We start from the raw sequence: 21,475 nt of genomic DNA on the forward strand, positions 1-21,475 counted from the left end.
GAGCCGCATTTTTTAAAGCCGGTAGATGACATGTCGGGAGCTCGCTGCTTCTTATCTGTTAATGGTTTTGACAGTAGGTGGTTGTTAAAACTGATAGCTATCTTTTGTTCTTGATATCTTAACAATCTGTCTTTTTTTTTTTTTTTTTTTTTTTTTTTTTTAAGGTGAACGGAGCTCTATACGGAGGAGCTGACAGGAGAACAACTGAGAGGCGGGAGGTAAGAGCGGTCTCCGCTTTCACTCCCGATAGCTCTTGTTTATCCTTCCCCTCTTGAAAGAAAATTTTTTGTTTTGTTTTTTACTTTATGGGGAGAGAGGGGAGAGGGAGGGAAAAGGAGATTTTATATGTAGAAAGGGAGAACTAGAAGCTGTCTAGTTCTGAGGAGAGAGGAGCGCGGTTACAGGCGTCTGCAGCCTGAGGCGGTGAAGAGGAACTGGCGGGCGGCCGGACCGCGCAACGGAAAGAGCGCGAAAGCCGCGAGCCTGCGGCACATGCGTGGTCCGGCCGGATACTACTACTGACAAGTCTCTGTCTGCGGCGCCAGGGCAAGCCCAGCACCCATAGTGGAGCACCCGCGGGGACATCCCCGAAGAAGAACTTGTCTTTATGGAACACACGTGACTCAGAGATAAATTCCTGATAAACTGGTCTGAGAAGATTCTGGACCCTGGGCATGTGACCAGGTAGCAAAGCAATGTTCTCCTGGAGGCATAACCACCCCAGCCTCACTGCCAGGAGAGGCTGAGGATACCGATGGGGCACAATCACCTGGAAACAGCAGAAACTCTCCACCATGCACGCACACTCTCAGAGCTCCACAGGTTCTGCTCGTAACTAGAAGTAATGGACTCCTTCACACTGGCTGCAGCAGGGGGAGGAGGAACAGCCACAGGAAGCCACAAGGGAGGCAGATGCCACTGCTGCAAGGCAGAGGAGCATGGCCCCACTCCTGCCTCTTTCACAAGCATATGGCACCTCCTACAAGCCACAGGCTAAGGGTGCACAGCCCAGCTGAAAGCAGCACTTACCTTGGGTAGCTCTCCAGCAGCAGCATGTCCCTCAGGCTTCTAGCACTTCTGCTGCCTCTGCCCACAGGTGCCACTCCTGGGCCTCCAATTGTCCTGCCTGGCCAATAGGAGCTGCAGACAGACCCAAAACCCCGCCCCTCCCCCATGTCTTGGCATCAGAGGGACATGTCTCTGCTATTCCAGGGAGCGGCATGGAGCCAACCTTGGCCAACAAGACACCTGGCAATCCTACAATATCGGGACAAATGGCAGCAAGACTGTACCTTGGCAGGACAAGGACTACAAGTTACATAGTGGACAGTCTCAATTTTATGGGAAACGTCTTGTCACTATATCTTGTTGCTTCTGCACTTGCAGAGCTCCATGGTAGGTCCACAGCCTCCCCAAGCTGCTGCTGAGAAATTCACACAGGGTATTTCAAATAGTTTAATTTTAAAAATATTCTATTCAGTGCTAAAATATCTCTCCACTCCCATGCCTAACTGGCGCCTTCGGCTTCAACGGAGACTCACTCACAGACTTGATTTCACATGCAGATTGTTACGAAGAGGAAACGGGTCCATGGCGTTGGAGAGGAGGAGGGATGGGAGCTCCATGATAAACAAGCCTGGGGAGCAGCGCTCCCTGGGAGCTGGGTGACCAGCCAGGGCCTTGGGGGTAGCCCGTATAAGATGTCCTGGGACCTGATGTGGCCCCAACATTCCTGGGAGAGTGAGAACCAAGGCCCCTGGGTTTGCTGGGAGAGACCTAAGGCCCTTCTGAGTCCTTCCTCATCCCTGAGGTCAGACTTGTAGTGGGCCCCAAGCTGCAGCAAACCTTTGCTGCTTCTGCCAGGGGCCCTCACATTAGGAACAGTATGTCCATGCCAGGCTCAGGGCACAGAGTCAGCTGGGACCTGGGCACCCTCCCTGGATCTAATACTAACAGCAGCCTGCATCCTCGAATGCTGCCATCCTGCGTCCAGAGGCCCCGTAGGGCATAGCTGGGGGCGGCTGTGTCCTGAAGCACTCAGCTGCCTTCCCTCCTTAGCAGGGTGGCTCCTGTCTCCTCCAGCACAAATGGCTTAAACCAACAGCTATTGCACAGTGTCCCAGCTTGAAATTCTTGTCCTGCAGGCAAACGCCTTTGTCAGAGCCCCAGTGCTGCAAGGTCCTGTGGCCCAACCACTCCCCAAATTCCTCCAGGCTCATCAGGGAGGCTTGTTTACTGTGGGAAGCTCCAGGACATGGTCACACCAGTGAAGAGAAACAGTGCAGGGGGAAGGGCTCTTCCAGTCCCGGCCACTGGGGGCACAGCGCCTCACTCAAGCACTGACTCCAAGTCCTGCAGGGGCTTATTGTCTGCCAGGCTGCAGCTCTCAGCTGGCATCAGGCAGAGCAGGAGACCCAGAACACACAGCACCTCCCACAAGCAGGCTGCAGGCCCAGACCCTGCAGCACCAGCACAGAGCAGCAGGAAAAGGGAGCCAATAAATAGAGGCAAGTTTGCACATACTGATAGCAGGGACTGCCCTGCCCAGCCCTGCCCTGCCCAGAGGGAAGGACAAATAAGTTCCTCTGTGAGGAGTAGCAGGAGGGCCAGGCCAGCACTACGGGGGCTGGTGGGAGGGGCCTGTCCCTGGGGAGGGCAGGCCAGCTCTGCAGGGAGTCCAGCAGGAGAGTCCCAGGAGAAAGCAGGCTAGCTCTGCGGGAAATGGGGGAGGAGGGGAGATCTGGCAGGAGGGGCCCAGCGCTGGGGAGGGCAGGCCAGCTCTGCAGAGGTGCACCAGAAGGGGCCCTTCCCTGGGGAGGGCAGGCTGCCTCTGCAGGGGTGTGCCGGAAGTGGCCCGGCCCTGGGGAGGGCAGGCTAGCTCTCCAAGGCTGTGTGGCATACAGAGTTCTGCTCGGCACAAAATCTCTTCAGAGGTGGTGCCCCAGAATCCTCTTCAGTTTCCTACAACAGCAAGAAAGCAGAAGTCATTGGCACCAAGGCATGCAGCTCTCCGCTCTGTGCACAGCTCAGCAACAGCCCCTGGGCTCTGCTCACAAGGAACCAATAGCCCTGAAGGGAAGAGCAGAGGCTACACTCCGACCATGAGGCGCTGCGGCCTAGGCTCCAACAGCTTGGCACAGAGGAGCCTTTTAATGAACAAGAACAGCTGGCCAAGTGCAGCAGCCTACTTAGTTACTGTGCTTCTTTCAGGCCGTCCCCACGTTTTCAGTTCTCCAGTCACTGCTGATTTTGGCACTCGCAGCTCGACACTGGCGAGGAACCTGGGCTGAGGGCCACCCAAGCCTGCAGGGAAAGCATGAGCTGGGTGCTTCTCTCAAATGGGCAGCACTGAGAGTTCATGGGGTCATCACCCAACCTGCCATTGGTAGGTTTCCAGGGCAATGCCCCAATGGGACGGTGGTGCAGCTTGGGTCTGCTCTGGTTCCCCTTCCCCTTACCTGAGTCTCAAGAGGGACAGGCTCTTCCTTCGTGAGAGTGGGAGGCTCATCTGCAACTTCCGAGGAAGGCAGGCAGGGCTCTGGAAGGGAGCAGGCAGAGTGAGGGTGCGCTGGCCCCACGAGCCCAATGGTAAAGGCTCACGGAGTGAGTGAGCCAGCCAGCTACACCCACAACATACTCTCAGGACTGTATGGCTCTGCCTGGAGGGCAGAACTCTGCTGTCCTTGCACCACAGGGGCCTAGGAAAAGCACCACGTTGGACATGCAGCACTAACATGCATGAACGCAGCCTCCCAAGTAGGGCTGCCATTCTGGTGGTTTCAGCACAACAATTTCTAATTAAAGATCAATCTTTATTCCTGGAAACTCCAGAACAATCCTGGAGGGTTGACAACCCTCCTCCCAAGCCATACCTCCAGCAGGAAGCCCAGCCCCTCTCCACCCACAAGAACAAGGCAGCAAACTATTTTCTAGGAGCAAGAACCAGAAACTCACCCACCCCATCATGGGCAGCTGTCCAGGCCTCGCCAAGCCCAGAATGGCTGACTGAACTGTGCTTTTCTTAAGGCTGTCCCGCCTACCCCCTCCCTGATCTCCTCTCCCAGTGCAGTTGGCCAGACTATACCTTCCAGGATCTCCTGCCCCAGTGTAGGCGGCTGTGAGTCGTCCGTGCGGAAATCAGACGTGTGCGCAGGACTCATTGACTCACTCTGCTGTGGGCTGGGGCTCGAGTTTGGGCTGCTGTCGACTTTGAGCTGGTAGACATCCGACAGGGAGCTCTGGTTACTGGTCTCATCTGAAAAGTCATCAGCATGTTGGGGGATGCCAAGTTCACTGCTGCGTTAGCACAAGGGGCCCAGCAGGGGCAGCACTGAATGGGGGCACCCCATACGGAGCAGGGAGGATTCACACCCAACAGGAGGGCTCTGCAGCTGTTCCCAAGCCACGTAAGATTTTCAGAGTCAATGTCCGGGACACCACTCCTCCAAGAAGGAAAAGACCAAGTATGGGAAGAGAGAACAGGCAGAGGAGGGTCCCTGAGGTGTTTGCTGAGCAAAGAGCATCTTTGTGGGATTGGGACACAAATCTGTTCAGTAGTGGTTCCTAGGCTGTCCTGGTTCTGAAGCAAATGAACATAAGACTGGCCAGACTGGGTCAGACCAAAGGTCCACCTAGCCCAGTGTCTTGTCTTCCAACAGTGGCCAATGCCAGATGCTCCAGGGGGAGTGAACAGAACAGGTAACCATCAAGTGATCCCTCCCCTATCACCCATTCCCAGTCTCTGACAAACAAGCTAGGGACACCATTCCTACCCATTCTGGCTTCCTAAAGCCCTTATGGCCAAATGGAATGGGCCAAAGAGCAAAACTGGCCTTAAAATTAAACTTAAAAAAACAACCAATAGTCTGTTGTTTAAAGACTAACAAACCATGTCGATGGGATCATGAGCTATCGTGGGCACAGGCCACTTCTTCAGATGACCAGAGTGTTGGATGTCCAGGACCAAAATAAATAGGGAAGGGGGGGGGGAGGCAGAAATGGAAGAAGCAAAAAATGGGAGGGGAGAGACAAGAAGAGACAAGTGGCATTCTTTACCCACTGCCTCTTCTTGTCCTTCCCCCCTACTTCTATTTCCCCCACTCCTGTTTTTTTTTACTTATTCTACCCCTCTCCTTTCTCCCCTATTTATTTTGGTCCTGGACATCCAACACTCCGGCCATCTGAAGAAGTGGGCTGTGCCCAGGAAAGCTCATGATCCCATCGACATGGTTTGTTAGTCTTTAAAGTGCTACCAGACTATTGGTTGTTTTTTTAAGTTTCTCCTGTACAGACTAACTCGGCTACCCCCTGAAGCTTCTTAAAATTAAAGTCCATCCTGGATCCACCACAGAATCGGTCTGGGCCTTGCCCGTAGGACTCTTACAGCAGCATTCCCAAGAGGAGGCTCTGAGGGATGGGGGTTAAAGAACAAGCCTGCCTCACGCTCACCCTGCAGCAATGGCTCCCGTCCTGTGAGGCTGGGCTCAGCTCCATGCTCTGGGTACTGCAACCTGGTTCATGAGGTCACAGCTCCACTTGCTTATGTTTGGCATGGACACACCTCGGGCTGGTACCCCTTTGTGGGGCAAGGCAGTGGAGAAGGGGGTTGACCTGTGTTTCTGTCCTCCCTCCCCAGGAATCTGGACCCTGGAGAGATCACTAAAAAGCAGCTGGAAGGACATTTCAGTAAAACCTTTGGGAGCCATTGTCCTAAAGCAGGACATGCCCAGAAAGACTCCATCCTAACACTACAGGAGATCTCTGTGCCCGGCTCTGCAGAGTGCTACAGAGCAAGATGTGCTGGCTGCAGGCCGCAAACAGCTTCCCCACACTTCAGTCACTGGAGAAAAGGAAGCAGGAGCAGCAGCTGGGGGCAGAGATCTCTGCTCCTCCAATTCTCCACACCAGTCCCTGCAGTGCCCCCTTCTGGGATGGGAAGGGGAGATTAGTCTGAAGTCCTCTCATAGTGGTAATTAACAGTGTCACCATGGATAACCCTGAAGGCCTAACAGGTTTAAAACAAACAAAAGGACATGTTTCTTCATACAGCATGTAGTCAACCTGTGGAACTCCCTGCCAAGGGATGTTGGAAAGGCCAAAAATATAAGAGGGTCAAAAAAAGAATAAATTCATGCAGGACAGATCCAAAATGGCTATCAGCCAGGATAAGCAAATATGCTGCCCCTTGCTCTGGGTGTTCCTAGCCTCTGACTGCCAGTAGCTGGGAATGGATGACAGGATGGATCACATAACCACTGCTTGTGGTTCATTCCCTCTGATGCAGCCAGCACTGGCCACCATCAGAAGTCTGGATCCTGGGCTATACTGATCATTGGTTGATGCAGTATGGCCCTTCTTGTGTGTTAGAACAACATCCCTTGTGAAAATCTGTGTTGCTCCTGGGGTGATGTGCAAGACATAGATACTAATGACACTTCAATATTTACAAAGTCCTTGTGGTATGAAGAGCAGCAGTGCCCTTTCCTTGCCAGCCTGCATGCTGGGGGTCGGCAGACTCACCCTGGAATTCCAGGAGAAGGGAGGAGTTGGCCGATGTGTCAGCTGGGAAGCCATTGGGTTCTCGGGCAGTGCTGCCACTTGTTTTGGACTTCTCTTTCTACACAGGAGAGAGAACATGGAGTCACCACAGGCAGCAAGCAGACGGGAGAGAGACAGCAGGGCATCAAACAGTGCCCTCCCCAGCAGTAACAACGGTACTTGCTAGTCACATGACAGATGCTCTGTGGCTGGCTGGGCCTACCCCCACCTGCAGCTGATTGCTGTAGGAAGACTGGCCTTCCAGTGAGCAAACTGACCAGAGCTCCCCTGCCCTAGGGATCCCCACACAAGTGACAACTGGTTCTTTTGTCTGGTGAGGGGCAGCCAGGGGAAATGAGGCCCTTTGTTTTCCTGAGAGAACTACAGGTTTGTTGAGACATGAAGAGGAGATCCTCAAAGCCAAACCTTCCTTGGGGAGCTGGGGTGACATTCTGAAGGGTACAGTTTAAGTCCGTCCCCTTTAGCAGTGATGTGCAGCCTCCTCCTCTCCAGCCAGTGCACACAATCCTTAAGGGCCTTCCTTACCTGGGACCCAGCACTTACCTCTTTACTATCTGCTACAGGCACCCACTTAAATATCCGAAGGGACGTGTCTCCCACTGTAACCCACTTCTTCTCCCTACCAACAAGCAGGAGACAGGTTACAGCCAACAGAGCCAACCACCTCTCCCAATCACACAACTGAGAAAGTCCTGGTGATTTCTCAGGACACAGCCATTAAATTCAGGATCATGCCTGTGCAGCTACTTCTGCATACATTTGCCAAGGCAGGATGAGAAACAGAGTGAAACTGACACAACTACACCACAAAGCTGTCCAAAAAGGCAACAGCAGCAGCAAAGGAAGTCTCTGTTCCTTTCAGTGTCCTAGCTCTGAGGGTTAGGAACATAAACACTGAACATTGTCTCCTTGTTCCCCCTAAAATGGGCCTTTTCCCATTATCTGTAGAGCAAGAGTTTCCTAGCCCACTGACTTGACTGGAAAAGAGAGGGCATTTCTGCTCACTCTGCCCCTCAGCATGGCTTTCTCTCTCCTCCCATTTCTAACCTGGTGCCTCTCACCTTCGCATCATCAGGGCCAAGGGGCATTGGCATCCAAACTTGCACTCTGCCTGCAGATATGCTTTGCAGGGAGAGAAATTAAAGCCTATCCCAAAACCTTCTTGTTGAAACAAAGGAAGGGAAGTAGTGGCTGACTAATGGGAAAGTCAGTCTGCAGAGGAGCCACTAGGAGAGGAGTTGACTTACAGTTGTCTGTGGGCCCTTGTGATTGTAAAGAAAGACATGGAAACTTGGTCGCCCAGGCCTTGACTTTCCACAGGCTTTTTAACACTGATTGCTAGGAGAGGTTGGGCAGTTGAGTGGTGAAGGGGCCCAACTGCACTCCTGAAGATCATGGGTTTAAGTCTTGCTTGATGTCATGCTGAAAGCCTACTCAACTCAAAAGAGGTGCCTGATCCAGTGGGTTAGGTCACTCAGACAGCTGGGCACAAGCTGGCCCCATTAAACCATTGGCCATAACATTGTTGTGCCTTAATTTTCAGCCTGCCAAGCTGTTGGCTTATGGGAACTTTGACAAGAGGTAGGCCCCTCCATCAGTCTGAAAATTACCCATGACTTTTACACCATCGTGAGATCACTACCTCAGCTCTTTGAGTCAGGAGGAGTCTTTTATGTTAGTACAGCACGTGTCACATTATGGGTGTTACTGAAATGATGCGAGCGCCTGTTAGCTATTGCAATATTAAATTAAGGCTGGGTCAGCACTGGCAGCTTCTTGTGCAAGAACTCTTCCAGAAGGGAGCGTCTGCACTGGCACGTGCCCTTGCACAAGAGCATCCGTGCCAGTGTGGACGCTCTCTTGTGCAAGGGAGCTCTGCCGGCCATTTTCACCACAGGGGCTTCTTGTGCAAGAATTCCTGGTGCCCGAACGCACTGGCCTCTTGCTCCTGAGCGGGCATCGCCGCCCTCGCGCAGGCGCAGACAGGCCCCGTCTCCCTCCGGCCGCGCGATGCGCTGCGCGGGCCCGACCCCCCCAGAGCCGCCGGGCGGGGCCACTCCCGGGCTCAGGCCGGGCTGCGAGCGGGGGAGCCCGCCCGCCCACTCACCCCGGCGGGGCCCTGCAGCCCGGCCCGGCGGCCATGTCCCCGCGCCAGGCAGGACAGCGGGGGTCACGGAGAGGGCCTCCGGCGCCCATGGTAACAGAGAATCCCGCCCCCTGGGCCCCGACTGGCCGCGCACAACGCCTGTCTACGTGACCTCGGACGCAGTGCGCCACAGCAGACTTGTCATTGGGAGTCGTCTCTGCCAATCGGGTAACCCCTCGTGTGCCCGCCCACTCACACCGTAAAGAGTCATTGGGTGTTCCCTCCCCTGGCTCCGCCCACTTTTCCGTGATGCGTTTTGACTGGTTATTAGCCATGCGAGTCCCGCCACCGAAGCCGATGAGGCGCGGTGATTGGCTCATGACCGCGAGGCCCCGCCCCCGCCCCCGCCTCTCACCATTTGCGGACGCGTTCGATGGCCGCCATCACTTTTTTGATGTCATCTTTGGCGCGGCTGCGAGTTTCAGCTCGCACCGAGCGGCCCGACATGGCGCCCACAGCACCGGCGAACCCGGCTCCGAGGCACCGCCGCCACGACCCGCCCCCCGCGCATGCGCGCGACCTGTCCCGCCCGCACCCTGTGCGTAGTGCGTCAGCGCGCCCGCTCCGCCCGGGGGAAGGGAGGGTGCAGGGAGTACGCAGCGGTCAGTACGCATGCGCAGTCCTGCCCCGCCCGCTGCGCGTGTAGGGAGGAGGCGAGAATTGTGGAGCGCTGTCCTGGCCCGAGCGAACCCGCCCCTCAGGCCCAGTACAGCTCCAGTGGGGTCTGGCGTTAGGAATTAGTAAGAGCGGGACAGAAGATAGGCAGAGGGTGCGTCTAGACTGGCAAGGTTTGCACAAAATCCTGCCCTGTCTGCACTGGCCGCAAGTATTTGCCCAAGAACACTGACGTTGTAATGTACAAAATCAGTGGCTCTGGCGCAAATACTTCCCTGCTCCTGCTCAGGGATGAGTCCTCCTCCACAACTGTTCTTGAGCAAGAGGCCAGTGCAGACAGGCAACGTTAATTTCTTGCGCAAGAAAGCCCAATGGCTAAAATGGCCATGAGAGCTTTCTTGCGCAAGAGAGCATCTACACTAGCACGGATGCTTTTGTGCAAAAGCACATGCCAGTATAGACGCTCTCTTGCGCAAATACTTTTAGTGGAAAAACTTTTCCGTTAAAAGTATTTGCGCAAAATCATGCCAGTCTACATCTAGCCAGAATATCTAAATCTAGCCAGAATATCTGTATAAAACTACGGTACGCCCACATCTTGAATACTGTGTACAGATGTGGTCTCCTCACCTCAAAAAAGATATTTTGGCCTTGGAAAGGGTTGAGAAAAGGGCAACTAAAATGATTAGGAGTTTGGAACAGGTCCCATATGAAGAGAGGCTAAAGCGACTGGGACTTTTCAGTTTGGAAATGAGACTGACGGGGGATATGATAGAGGTATATAAAATCATGAATGGTGTGGAGAGGGTGAATAAAGAAAAATTATTCATTAGTTTCCATAATATTAGGACTAGAGGACACCAAATGAAATTAACGGGTAATAGGTTCAAAACTAAGTGAAAGTTCTTCACACATCATGTAGTCAACCTGTGGAACTCCTTGCCAGAGGAGGCTGTGAAGGCAGGAACTATAACAGAGTTTAAAGAGAATCTAGATAATTTCATGGAGGTTAGGTCCATAAAACGCTATTAGCCAGGCGGTAGGAATGGTGTCCCTGGCCTCTGTCAGAGGCTGGAAATGAGACAAATCACTTGATCATTGTCTTCGGTCCACTCCCTCCGGGGCACTTGGCATTGGCCGCTGTCGGCAGACAGGCTACTGGGCTAGATGGACCTTTGGTCTGACCCAGTACGGCCAGTCTTATGTTCTTAAACCCCATCCCTCTGCACATTTTCTCTTTGCTGAGACTCCCCTCTTTTTGCTTAAGTCCTGCCCCTGCCCTTCACCTTATCTGAAGCCCCACCCTTGCTCCCACATCTTCATTTATTTTCCATGGAGAAGGGCCAAAGTGTCAGCCTGGGGGTACTGGGGATAAGGAATTTGGGGGAGTGGAGCCGAGGGATTCAATGGCTGAGGGAGCTATGGGCTCCAGGGGAGAGTTTGGGTGCAGGAGGGAGTTAGAGTATAGGCAGGGACTCAGGGGTGGGGTACAGAGTCTGGACTGGGCATATGGCTCCTATGGTGAGGCCAGAAATGAGAGGTTCATGGTGCAAGAGGGGGCTCAGGGCTAGGCTTTATGTGAGTGGGTACAGGCTCTAGGTTGGAATTTGGGTGTAGGAGGGGGCTGAGGGATGGGATGAGGATATAGTAGGGTGTGCCGGGTTCAAGCCCCAGGAACGAATTTGGATGTTGAGGAGGCTTCACGCTGGGTAAGATTTTGGGATGTGGGCTCTGGTCATTTACCTCATGGGACTCCCCAGAAGTAGCAACCTCTCTCGGCTCCTAGAGGCAGCCAGGAGCAGTGTGTGGTGTACAGCCTCCAGAGGCAGCACATGGCACTCCTGGTCCCTGAGGAGGTGGGCAAGCACCATGTAGTTCCCCACTCGCTGAGGGTAGGTCCATGTGTGCAGCCCCTTTGAGCATCAGGTGGCATGGGCCCAAACAGGAGGCAGCCCCAGCCACTCCAATTGGGTTTTTGGGGAGGATTGTTGTTGGAGCTACACAGGGCTGCTTAGGGAGGCGCAACGTTCTCCAGCCTATGCAATATGCCGTCCCTGAACTTTAATGTTCTTTCAGTGCTCTAGAAAATAGTAATAGAGAGGTAGCTGTGTTAGTCTGATCTTGCAAAAAGAAAAGGAAAAATTATGTAGCACTTTAAAGACTAACAAGATGGTTTATTAGGTGATGAGCTTTCGTGGGCCAGACCCACTTCCTCAGATCATATTCTGGAAGAGAATGGGCATGACCATATATATATCAAAGGAATACAATGAAAAAAGTGAACACATTATTAAACTGACAAAGCAGATTTAGTACAGAAGGTGAGATGAGGGAGAGGGAGGGAGGGAATAGCTATTTATGAGTCAATGAATGGGTAATCAGGGGTGATAAGTGGGGAAGTTATCATTGTAATGGTTAAGGTATCAAGTAGCCCTGTTAGTCTGAATCTGCAAAAGCGGCAAGGAGCCCTGTGGCACTTTATAAACTAACCGAAGTGTTGGAGCATAAGCTTTCGTGGGCAAAGACCCACTTTGTCAGATGCACATTTAAGATAATTAGCATCTTTAAGGCCCATTCGTAAAGTGTCAAATTTAAGCATGAAAGAACTTTCTGAAGTTTCCCTCTGTAATCTGGTGTTGAAGTCTCTGAAGTAAAATGCATATAATAAAGTCGTTAAGATTATGTTCAGGTAGGTTGAAATGAACGGATCTGTCAGTTTAATAATGTGTTCACTTTTTTCACTGTATTCCTTTGGTATATATGGTCATGCCAATTCTGTTTCAGAATATGATCTGAGGAAGTGGGTCTGGCCCACGAAAGCTCATCACTTATTAAACCATCTTGTTAGTTTTTCCTTTTGTTTTTGCTAGAAAATAGTGTGTATATGCCTTCTCACCAAAGCAGTCTTTCAGCTCAGGCTGCACAAAAGGAACAGTACCATAATACTGACTATACTTAGTTCCTCCCTGCTATTCTAGTAGACATTTACAGAGGAAGAATTCTGTTGCTAAAAGTGCTGGAATTAGCGTGTTCCCAGACAGCTAAAGTGCAAAACTTAATAACCCTGCTGATTTTAAAACAACATTGTTTACAAAGCCTGAATTCTGACTAGCAACCATCTCACATCCAGTCTCCAGCTATTTCAGCAAGCATTTCTCCTGAGAGCAGGGGCCTAGTGTTTTCAGAGCAGCAGGAAACAGCTCTCTCAAACAAAATATAGGACTATGTAGCACTCTCAAACAGGCTGTCTCCAGGCACAAGGCAGTTATCTAAAAGGAGTTTAATGTATGGAGTCCAGGTTGAGACACTGTCATCATAGCTGTAGAACTTTTTGTTTTAAGCTTAAAAAAACAAAACAAATGGACTTACAGAACCTTAGAGACTAACAAAAAATGTAAATAGTATCATAAGCTTCAGATGAATGGAGCAAGGGGCCAGATAAATAGCAGAAAAAGGGGAAATTGGGAGGGAAAGAAGAACAAAATCTTGCCAATTAGTGTCCATGCTAAATGAGGTTAAAAGAGTGGGCTGTAAGTATCAGGCACTTGCAGCCTGATATTAGCCTCATTTAGCTCAGACATTCTCTAATTCACAAGATTTTTTTCCCTACTCTCTCTCTCCTCATCTTCCCCCTTTCTGCTATTTATTTATACCTCTGGACCCCTTGCTCCAGTTGTATGAAGTGGGTTGTGCCCACGAAAGCTTGTGATACCATCTACATTTTTTGTTAATCTTGAAGGTTCTGCAGGACCATTCGTTGTTTTAAGTTTTTTCAGTTACGTGGCAGACTAACATGGCTCCTCCTGTTTTAAGCCTGTTATTCTGCTCACATTACTGTTCTGCATGCATCATTGTGGTATCCAAACTCCTATACGTAGGATTTTAAACAAGGTGACTAATGTCTGTCAAATGCAGCCCCTTTCCATTTCCTTCTCCCCAGGAGAAAGCTGTATGCATAGCACATATGGGGGTAAGATAGACTACATCTAGACAGCAGCGCTATTTCCGGATACCAGAAGTATTCCAAAATAGCTATTCTGCATCTTTAAACATTCCCGTTATTTTGAAATAGATTTCCAAACAACAGGAGCACTATTCCAGCATCCCTGTAACCCTCGTTCCACAAGAGTTAAGGGAAGTTTCAACATAGCACTTTATTTCAAAACGTAATTTAATCTATTTTGAAATTAGATCGAAATAAGATACCCAAGTTGAGTAGCTCAAATTGCGTATCTTATTTAAACTTACCGGTGCAGTGTAGATGCCCCCTTAGTGAGCTTTATGTTATTCTTTGGGAGACCAAGTCAAAGAAATGGGCCTAGCATCTGAACTGCATTGGAGCAATAGCTATAGACATTTTTAGTTACTGGGAGAGTTCAATGCTGTCTGGCACCCTGCATGGACAAACTTTCCCTCTGACCTGGTTCCATTGCTCCTGAGGAGTGGCACTAATAAGCCCCTTCTAACTTCCTCATACAAAGCCCATTCCTCCATTCAGCATGAAATCTCTCATGCTGTGGCTCAGGCTCTCAGTTCTCTTCCCATGGCAGGTAATTATTCCCAGCACAGTGCCCCACTAACTACCCCAGACAAAGTAAAAGGCATCAACCACTCAGCTCTGTATCCTTTCATTAAGCTCTGTACAGAAATGACAAGGCAACCATAAGGAGGTGGTTAGTCTGTCAGTAAACTCTCTTATTACAACTCAGTTATTAAAAACCCACCATGCAGAGTATGAGGCTCCCTGACCTGGAAGAGTCTGCACATATACCCTTTCCACAGGGATTTAGTTCTTCTTGGCATAGATACTGTCCAGGGCATTCTGGGCATCTTTGATCTGCTGATGCAGTCTCTCTCTGGTAGCCTCGTTCGTTGCTTTTTTCAGCATGCCATTCATTTCTTCCACAATAGCCCTATAACCTGCTGTGTTATGGAACACTCGGATGGCCCGGTCCCCACACGACACAAGGTAACGACTGTTAATGTCGAACACCAAGTCCGTTATGTATTCTCCATGGACGTTTACAAAATGCTCCTCCTTCTCCCCCATCCGAGTGTTGTACACAGTGATGCTGGTGCAGCTAGAGATGGCCAGCACACGAGCATCAGGTGACAGAGCAATGCGACAAGGCTCCTTCACTTCACACTTCCCTGTAAAGAGCAGATAAGGATCCTGTTGCTTCTTGTATTCCACATCGGTGTCCCACAGCTTCCATGTGCCATCCTTCGAAACTGTCACCATCCTACAGCAGGAGAGAGCACAAATCACACCTGCAAGGAGACTAGACAGCAACATTACTCCCCTTCTCCCCTCCCCCAAACCACAGCCCCTGGCATGGAACAACTCTCTCAATTAGTGCAGACTACAAGGAGAGAGCAGCCTACCCATAATCTGGAGACAGGGGAAGTTAGTACTTATAAAAACAATTCCTTTCAAACAGGAGCACATGGGCCTGTCACCAACTGGGTCAAAACTGAAGGCACAGGAAATGTTAATATAAACATGAGCCCCCTTCTCCATCCAAGTGGGGAGGAATTGCTATGCATCTATGTTTTAATCGGTCTGGAGTGGGATTCTGCCCAGGTGAGCCCATTCTCCGTGCTTAGAGATTTACTGCCATCGATTCTTTTCCCCAACCTTCCTATTGGTCAGGATGGACAGTGATACTGGGCACCCTGCCTAGAGACACACATTGCTGAGAAAGGAGAGTCTATACAGGCTTCCTGCTTCTACACATTAGAAGTGGCCAGCTAGCAAATCACAAAGACATGGGATAAGGATTTTTTCAGGGCAGCTTCTCACCGTCGGGAGTCATTGGAGAAAGAGAAGGAGCACACGCCAGCAGTATGGCCCTTCAGCTCAAAGGCCCTGGTCACCTCCCGGAAGTCTCCGCCTTTGCCAAAGCATACTTCCCATACCTTCACGTCAGGGGTGAAACCACACGATGCTACAAACCTGGGGGGAAGAGAGTGTGCATGTGTGTTCATCAGTTATGCTAGTCCAGTCACTGAGCGCCTTCCAGCTCTGTGATACCATAGGCATGATTCCACTTTTGGGTCATACCCTAACCAAACTGAAGGAATAAAAAGCAGCCAAGCTGGGGGTGCCCAAAAGTGCATGGATATAAGAAAGCATTGGGGGAGGCTGGCAGATCCTGTGTGGAAATGGGGGTTGAAGCATAGCTTGGGTCACAAGGAAAACTAGTTTCCCCTGCCACCAAGAAGGCAGTGCAGTGACAGGGTGAATGGCAATCCCAAGTGGTCAGGACAGGACCATGCAGAGAGACCGTTCCAAATAAAGGAAATCCTGAGCACTACATATTTCCAGCCCAGCGAAACAGGAATCCAAACACCTGCCCTCAGAGGTCAGATCATCTAGTGCCTAAGCCCGGAGCCTGATAAGTTCATGGTCTCACTGGTGAGCGATCATTACAGAGTGATCTTGGTTAATGGACAATATCTGCTAAGAAACTCTCATATCCATCATAAGACCTGTTTAAAAAAGCTTCTACCATGATCTTAAACTGAAGAAAACACCAACACACATGCACCCGACAGCAATACAAGTCTAGTCATTATCAGGTCTGATGATGTATGCTCTTTCCTAGAGATCATGAGTAGTTAGCAGTAATAGCAGCAGCAATGCTGAAGGGGAACAGGCAGCAAGTACCTGTAGAAAAGGAGAAATAGCTGGAACATGCCTAGTGGTACATTTTGTAGGGGTATACGTACTGTTTAAAAGTGGATCTATTGAAATTTAAAATATTAACTGCAAACAATTCATGCTGCTGATGCCCCTTTGGGAAAGGAATGAAGATCCTAGCCTGCCTTATTTCTTATGCCCCTTACAACTCCTGAGGGGAGCAGATAGCATCCCAATCCCCTATCTCCCTGGCAGCAGTCCTATGTTCCTCACCTCCCACAAGGAGATACAGCTGCAAAGGCATTGTTCATCTGGTTAGTGTTGATGTTTGCCAGGACTTCACCCTTCAGGTCCCAGATGAGAATGGTTGTGTCACTGGATGCGGTCATGATGAACTTCCCTGGGGAATGAAGGATGAAGATTAGTAGTTCCCACGTCTAGTGGGAAGTCTGGCCACAGAGAAGACCATGCTAACAGCCATATCACGAGAGCTTCCTATGGGCTATCCCACTCACCACCAGGAGAAGAAATGTCTCGTCTCGGAATGGATGGAACCGTATAAGCATTAGGTCTAGGAGGAAAAAGCAGAACTCTCCATTTCTGACAGACCCATGAGGTGGGACAGAGATCCACTCTAAACTCCCCTCTTCCTGAATGCAATGGGAGAGAGGGACAATAGGCTGGCAAATACTCTCATAAACAAAAGCTGTCCTGGGATCCAAACTCTTCCCTCCCAGTAGGACTTGACTCGTCTCTACCTATGGGGGCAGAGATGTTGTAAAAACCAGAGCAGGAACTAAAGATCCGAAATGCTTCTGCCCCTTGTCATGCTTCTCTGCAGCTAAGCAACGAGCTTCCTGCATTCAGAGAGATAAAGCTTTTCCATAGTTCACAGAATGACAACCAGATTCTACAAGCTTCAGTAACATAAGGCTATAACAGTTAGGAGTTCTGCAGCACCTTAAAGAATCACACATTACTAGAACTGGAAGAGATCTCAAGAGGTCATCAAGTCCAGTCCCATGCCCTCACAGCATGACCAAGCACCATCTAGATCATCCCTAAGTAACAGATTTATTTGGGCATAAGCTTTCATGGGTAAAAAACTAGGGATGTTAAATTTGGTTTAATCAACTAGTTGATAAGCAGGGGAGCTAAAGTGGGGTTAACTCCCAGCCCCGTAGGCTCTTAATACATTTAAAAGGCTGAAGCACAGTGGGGAACCTGGCATGAACCAGGCCAGCTGATTCACAGCTTGCGCCAGGTCCCCTGCTGCAAACCAGCCTTAAATGTAAAAAGGCTGGAGCACAGCAGGGGACCAGGCCCGAGGGAATCAGCTGATTTCCAGCTCACACTACCCTCCTGCCTCCCCTGCCGGTGCTGGGGGGGGAAACAGCTTTTAAGTTGGAATACACATACACACATACATATTTCAAAAGAAGGGAGTTACTTTGTAGTGAAATAGCCATTCTAAAAGAGAAGGTTATTCACCTTGCTGTAACTGATATTCGAGATAAGTATCCCTGTCGGTGCTCCAAAGTAGGTGCAAGTGCGTCTCAGCACTTGCAGAGCAGATTCTTGATAGCAGTGCATTGGGGGCTATGCATGCATGGCAAGTGAGTTCCTCCCCCGGCACCATCGCACATGTGCGGCCACCTTCCCCTCAGTTCCTTCTCTATCTGGAACCCGGCATAACAGAAAAGCATTTTTTCCCCCCTCGAAATAAAGGGTAGTGGAGAACCCCTAGGGACACTCATCTCGAAGAATGTCAGTTACAGCAAGGTGAGTAGACACCTCTTAGAGAGAGACACGTCCCTGGGAATGCTCCACAGTAGGTGACTGAAAAGCAATTTGTGTTATGGTGGTAGGGACTTCGGATCAAGTAGGTAAGCTGTCTGCAGTACCACATTTGTTACTCTTGTGCAGTGAAGAGGGCTGAAGGAAAGTGCATGGTGCTTAGGAAAAGTTTGTTCTGATTCCCATGTAGCAGTAGCAGCAGTAGCAGCAGCAGCAGCACAAATGTCATCTATGGGAACCTTCCTCAGGTAAGAGACCGAGGCAGCAACCACTCTCATAGCGTGTGCCTGGATTGAGGTAGGTGGTGGTAGATGGTTGAGCGAGGAGCAATGGTGATTCAGAGATCCAATGAGATAGTCCTTGGAATGATATGTGGCTCCCCTTCTTGCGTTCTGCAATGGAGATGAAGAGCCATGGAAACAATCTAAAGGATTTTGTTCCGTGGCTGTAGAACAGTACCCTTTGCACATCTGTGCCTCGAAAGCGTTGGCATGAGGCTTCGGGAACAATACAAGTAAGTATATCATTTGGTTGAGGTGAAAGAGGGAGCACACCTTTGGTAAAACTTGGGGTGCGTCCGTAAAGAGCCTTTGTCCTTAAAAAAAGATGAACAGTGGGTTCACCATTAAGGCAGCCATCTCGCCTACTTTACGTACTGATATTATTGCAACTAGGAATGCTGTTTTTAGGGTTAAGTGGAGAAAGGAGCATGTGGCCATGGGTTCGAATGGGGGCTTTGTGAGCATCGTCAGCACCAGATGTAAATCTCATGGTTCCCGAGGAGAGTTAATGTCAGGATATAGAGCCTGTATGCCTTTTAGGAAGCGCTTGGTTATAGGATGCACAAACACTGTGGCGTTATCAACTGCTGTATGGAAGGTTGTTATTGCTGCAAGATGAACTCTGATTGAGCTCAGGGAAAGTTGTGATTGCTTGAGGTGCAATAAGTAATCGAGGATTGTAGGCAGGGGGGCATCCTCCGGTGATATCTTGCAGGAGGCCGCTCAATGTGCAAAGCAAGACCACTTGTTAATATATGTCTTCCCTGTTGTAGGGACCCTGCTGCGTAAGAGCATGTTGCACACATGTTGTGAACATTGCAGTTCTACACCCGTGAACCATCGAGTTACCATGCTTTGAGGTGAAGAGTAGGAAACTGAGGCTGAAATCTTGGTTCCTGGTTGGGATAGTATGCTCGGACTATGTGGGAGGGTGATAGGTCAATGTCGGGACATTCTGTGCAGGAGGGGAAACCAGGGTTGTCAGGGCCAGCAAGGTACTATTAAGATAACTCTCGCTTTGTCCCTCCATATCTTGATGAGCACTCTGTTGAGGAAGGGGGGGGGAGGAGAAATGTGTAGGGGAAGGGGGAGTCCCATTTGAGGATGAAAGCATCTCAGAGAGTGTTTGCCTTTGGTAATGATATGTGGGTATCTTGGCCTCTGGTACAGTCGGTATCTGTATTGCCATCTCCTTGTTAGAGATGTCTGAATGCCAAGAGAGCATAAGGTTGCCCTGGAGTCTTTCATCGAGTGGAGGACCTCCTTGGTTTTTGTCGAGAAGAGCTTCTCTTCCCTCGAACTGCAGGTCTTCCATGGTCGGTTGGATTTCTCAAGGGAACGCAGAAGAATTAAATCATGAGGCACATCTCATGACAGCTGATGTGGCTGTTGTTCTTATAGCCATGTCAGCTGCATCTAAGGCAGCCTGAAGGGCTGTCTAATATTGCCTGACCCTCTATGATGATTGCTCTAGACTGCACCTTTTTAGTGTCTGGTATATCATCAATGAAGGCGTTAAGCTTTCCATGATAACTGAAATCGTATTTGCTGAGGAGTGCCATGTAGTTGGCCACTGCTTTGCAGCGTGGCTGATGTGTACACTTTTTGGCTGATGTGTACACTTTTTGGCTGATGTGTACACTTTTTTTACCGTGTGTGTCAAGTCCCTTATTATCCTTGTCGGATGGTGTGGAGTGGTTTTGTTGCTTTTTTCTTTGCTAAGCTATGACCACTACTAGTGAGTTTGGTGGTGGATGGGTGAACAGAAATTCTGACCCCTTCAGCAGGACGTAATACTTGCGGTCTGCCTTTTTACAGATGGGAGGGATGGAGGCAGGGTTTTGGCTGGTTCGAGTATGACTGAGTTAACTGGCAAGGCAATTTTTGAAGGTGGTGTCACCTGAAGGATATTTGAGTTGTGTTGCATGTCCTGCACTTCCTCTATGTCAATCTTCAAATCTGCTGCAACTCGCTTAAAAAGGTCCTGAGAAGAGGAGAAGTCCTCAGTGGTTGCCAAGGGCGGTGGCATGATAGTTACATCCATCACAGACAGTGAGCTTGTGTCAAGTAATGCCTCTGGACCTGAGTTCAGAGAATAATGTTCATCAATTTCATTTCGTCCCCTCTCCACTGGAGGGGATTGGGTTAGGGGAGAAAGTGTTTTCACAGTATGCTTCATCTTATATGGTCTCTTCTTGTTGTGTTGAGACCACGGGCTCCAAATTTGCCTGGGGAATGAGGGGGGTGGACTGAGTCATCGATCAACGGATCACATCTTCTATGATGCCGCTGATGAGCAACTAAATCAATCCTTGATCAGCAGAGCTGATTACAGAGGTCACATAGAAAACCATCAACTGCATGCGTAGTACGTTCTTTTCGGATCCTATGCTTTTCCTGTAATGCCTGGATATGCTGACTCTCAACGCAATTAAGAGCTTCAAAACAGTGGTTTGCCACCAGGACAATCTGTCCCGAACTAAAGTTTCCAGATCATTGGGAGATATGCCATGACTTCACGTTGGCCTTTAAGATGTCTTTATAGCACTTATACTGGCTACTGATAAAGCGCTTTCCATAAGCAAGCTAGCCATAGAAGACCATCTTTGGTATCTGCATATCATCCATCCTCATAACATGACCAATCCAGCGAAACTATTTGTTCATAAGCATTGCTTCCATGCCCATGACACTACACAGCTTAAGAATCTCCGTGTTAGGAATTTTGTCCCCCCCTTTCACATGGGCAATCTTCCTCAGGCAACACATATGGAACTTATCAAGCTTCAAAACATGGCAACAATATATTGTCCATGACTCCGAGCCATACAGCAGAATATTCAGGACAACTGCCTGATAAACCACTACCTTGGTATGGAGTTTGATGCCAATGTCATTCCATGGGCTTTTGGTCAATTTTCCAAAGGCAGCGCTGGCTTTGGCCAGTCGAGCAGATATGTCATGATCCACGTCTATGCTAGAAGGCAGTACACTTCCCAGGGTAGCAGAACTTGTCAACAGCCTTAAGGACTGTACCAGCAGCAGTGATCACTTGAGTGCTGGGCTCTTTCCAAACAGGCGGAGACATAACTTCTGACTTCTTGAGGTTCACAAAGGCTACATCTAAACTACACCCCTCTGTCGGCAGAGGGATGTAAATGAAGCATTTTGAAAGTGCAAATGAAGCTGGGATTTAAATATCCTGCGCTTCATTTGCATAATCATGTCATGGCATTGTTCTGAACAAGCGCTATGTCGAAAATGAAACCGCAGTTTAGACGTGGGTTTTTTTGACGAGGCGATTTTTCAAAAGATCTTGTACTCCTTGATCTTTCAAAAAATCACCGTTGTCGAAAAAAAACATGTCTAAACTGTGGTTTCACTTTCGACATGGCGCTTGTTCAAAACAGCACCATGACATGATTATGCAAATGA

General features: G+C 49.8%; 2 protein-coding genes across 5 annotated transcripts in view; both read right to left on the reverse strand.

Annotated features, from left to right (window-relative positions):
- Positions 1–1,439: 1,439 nt before the first annotated feature.
- On the reverse strand, positions 1,440–9,280 carry BCL7B (BAF chromatin remodeling complex subunit BCL7B). 3 transcript variants are annotated; one of them, XM_075904996.1, is made up of 7 exons: positions 8,666–9,051; positions 7,102–7,177; positions 6,520–6,616; positions 4,085–4,255; positions 3,459–3,538; positions 3,189–3,303; positions 1,440–2,961 (listed from the first exon to the last, which is right to left on the reverse strand). In XM_075904996.1, the coding sequence occupies exons 1-6, from the start codon at positions 9,022–9,024 to the stop codon at positions 3,238–3,240; spliced, it is 849 nt and encodes a 282-aa protein (XP_075761111.1). In that variant the 5' UTR covers positions 9,025–9,051; the 3' UTR covers positions 1,440–2,961; positions 3,189–3,237. The 3 variants fall into 3 exon arrangements, with proteins under 3 accessions (XP_075761111.1, XP_075761112.1, XP_075761110.1); XM_075904997.1 differs by lacking the exons at positions 3,189–3,303; positions 8,666–9,051 and adding an exon at positions 9,060–9,280; XM_075904995.1 differs by lacking the exon at positions 3,189–3,303.
- Positions 9,281–13,931: 4,651 nt separating this feature from the next.
- TBL2 (transducin beta like 2) overlaps positions 13,932–21,475 on the reverse strand; it is a 29,411-nt gene continuing 21,867 nt past the window's right edge. For both annotated transcript variants that reach the window (XM_075904993.1, XM_075904994.1), the window contains 3 exons: positions 16,236–16,362; positions 15,123–15,275; positions 13,932–14,562 (listed from right to left, as the gene is read on the reverse strand). In XM_075904993.1, coding sequence (XP_075761108.1) covers positions 14,106–14,562; positions 15,123–15,275; positions 16,236–16,362 — 737 coding nt within the window. In that variant the 3' untranslated portion in view covers positions 13,932–14,105. The remainder of the gene's footprint in view (positions 14,563–15,122; positions 15,276–16,235; positions 16,363–21,475) is intronic.

Source organism: Pelodiscus sinensis, chromosome 21 (assembly GCF_049634645.1).
Source record: "Pelodiscus sinensis isolate JC-2024 chromosome 21, ASM4963464v1, whole genome shotgun sequence".
Classification (NCBI taxonomy): Eukaryota; Metazoa; Chordata; order Testudines; family Trionychidae; genus Pelodiscus; species Pelodiscus sinensis.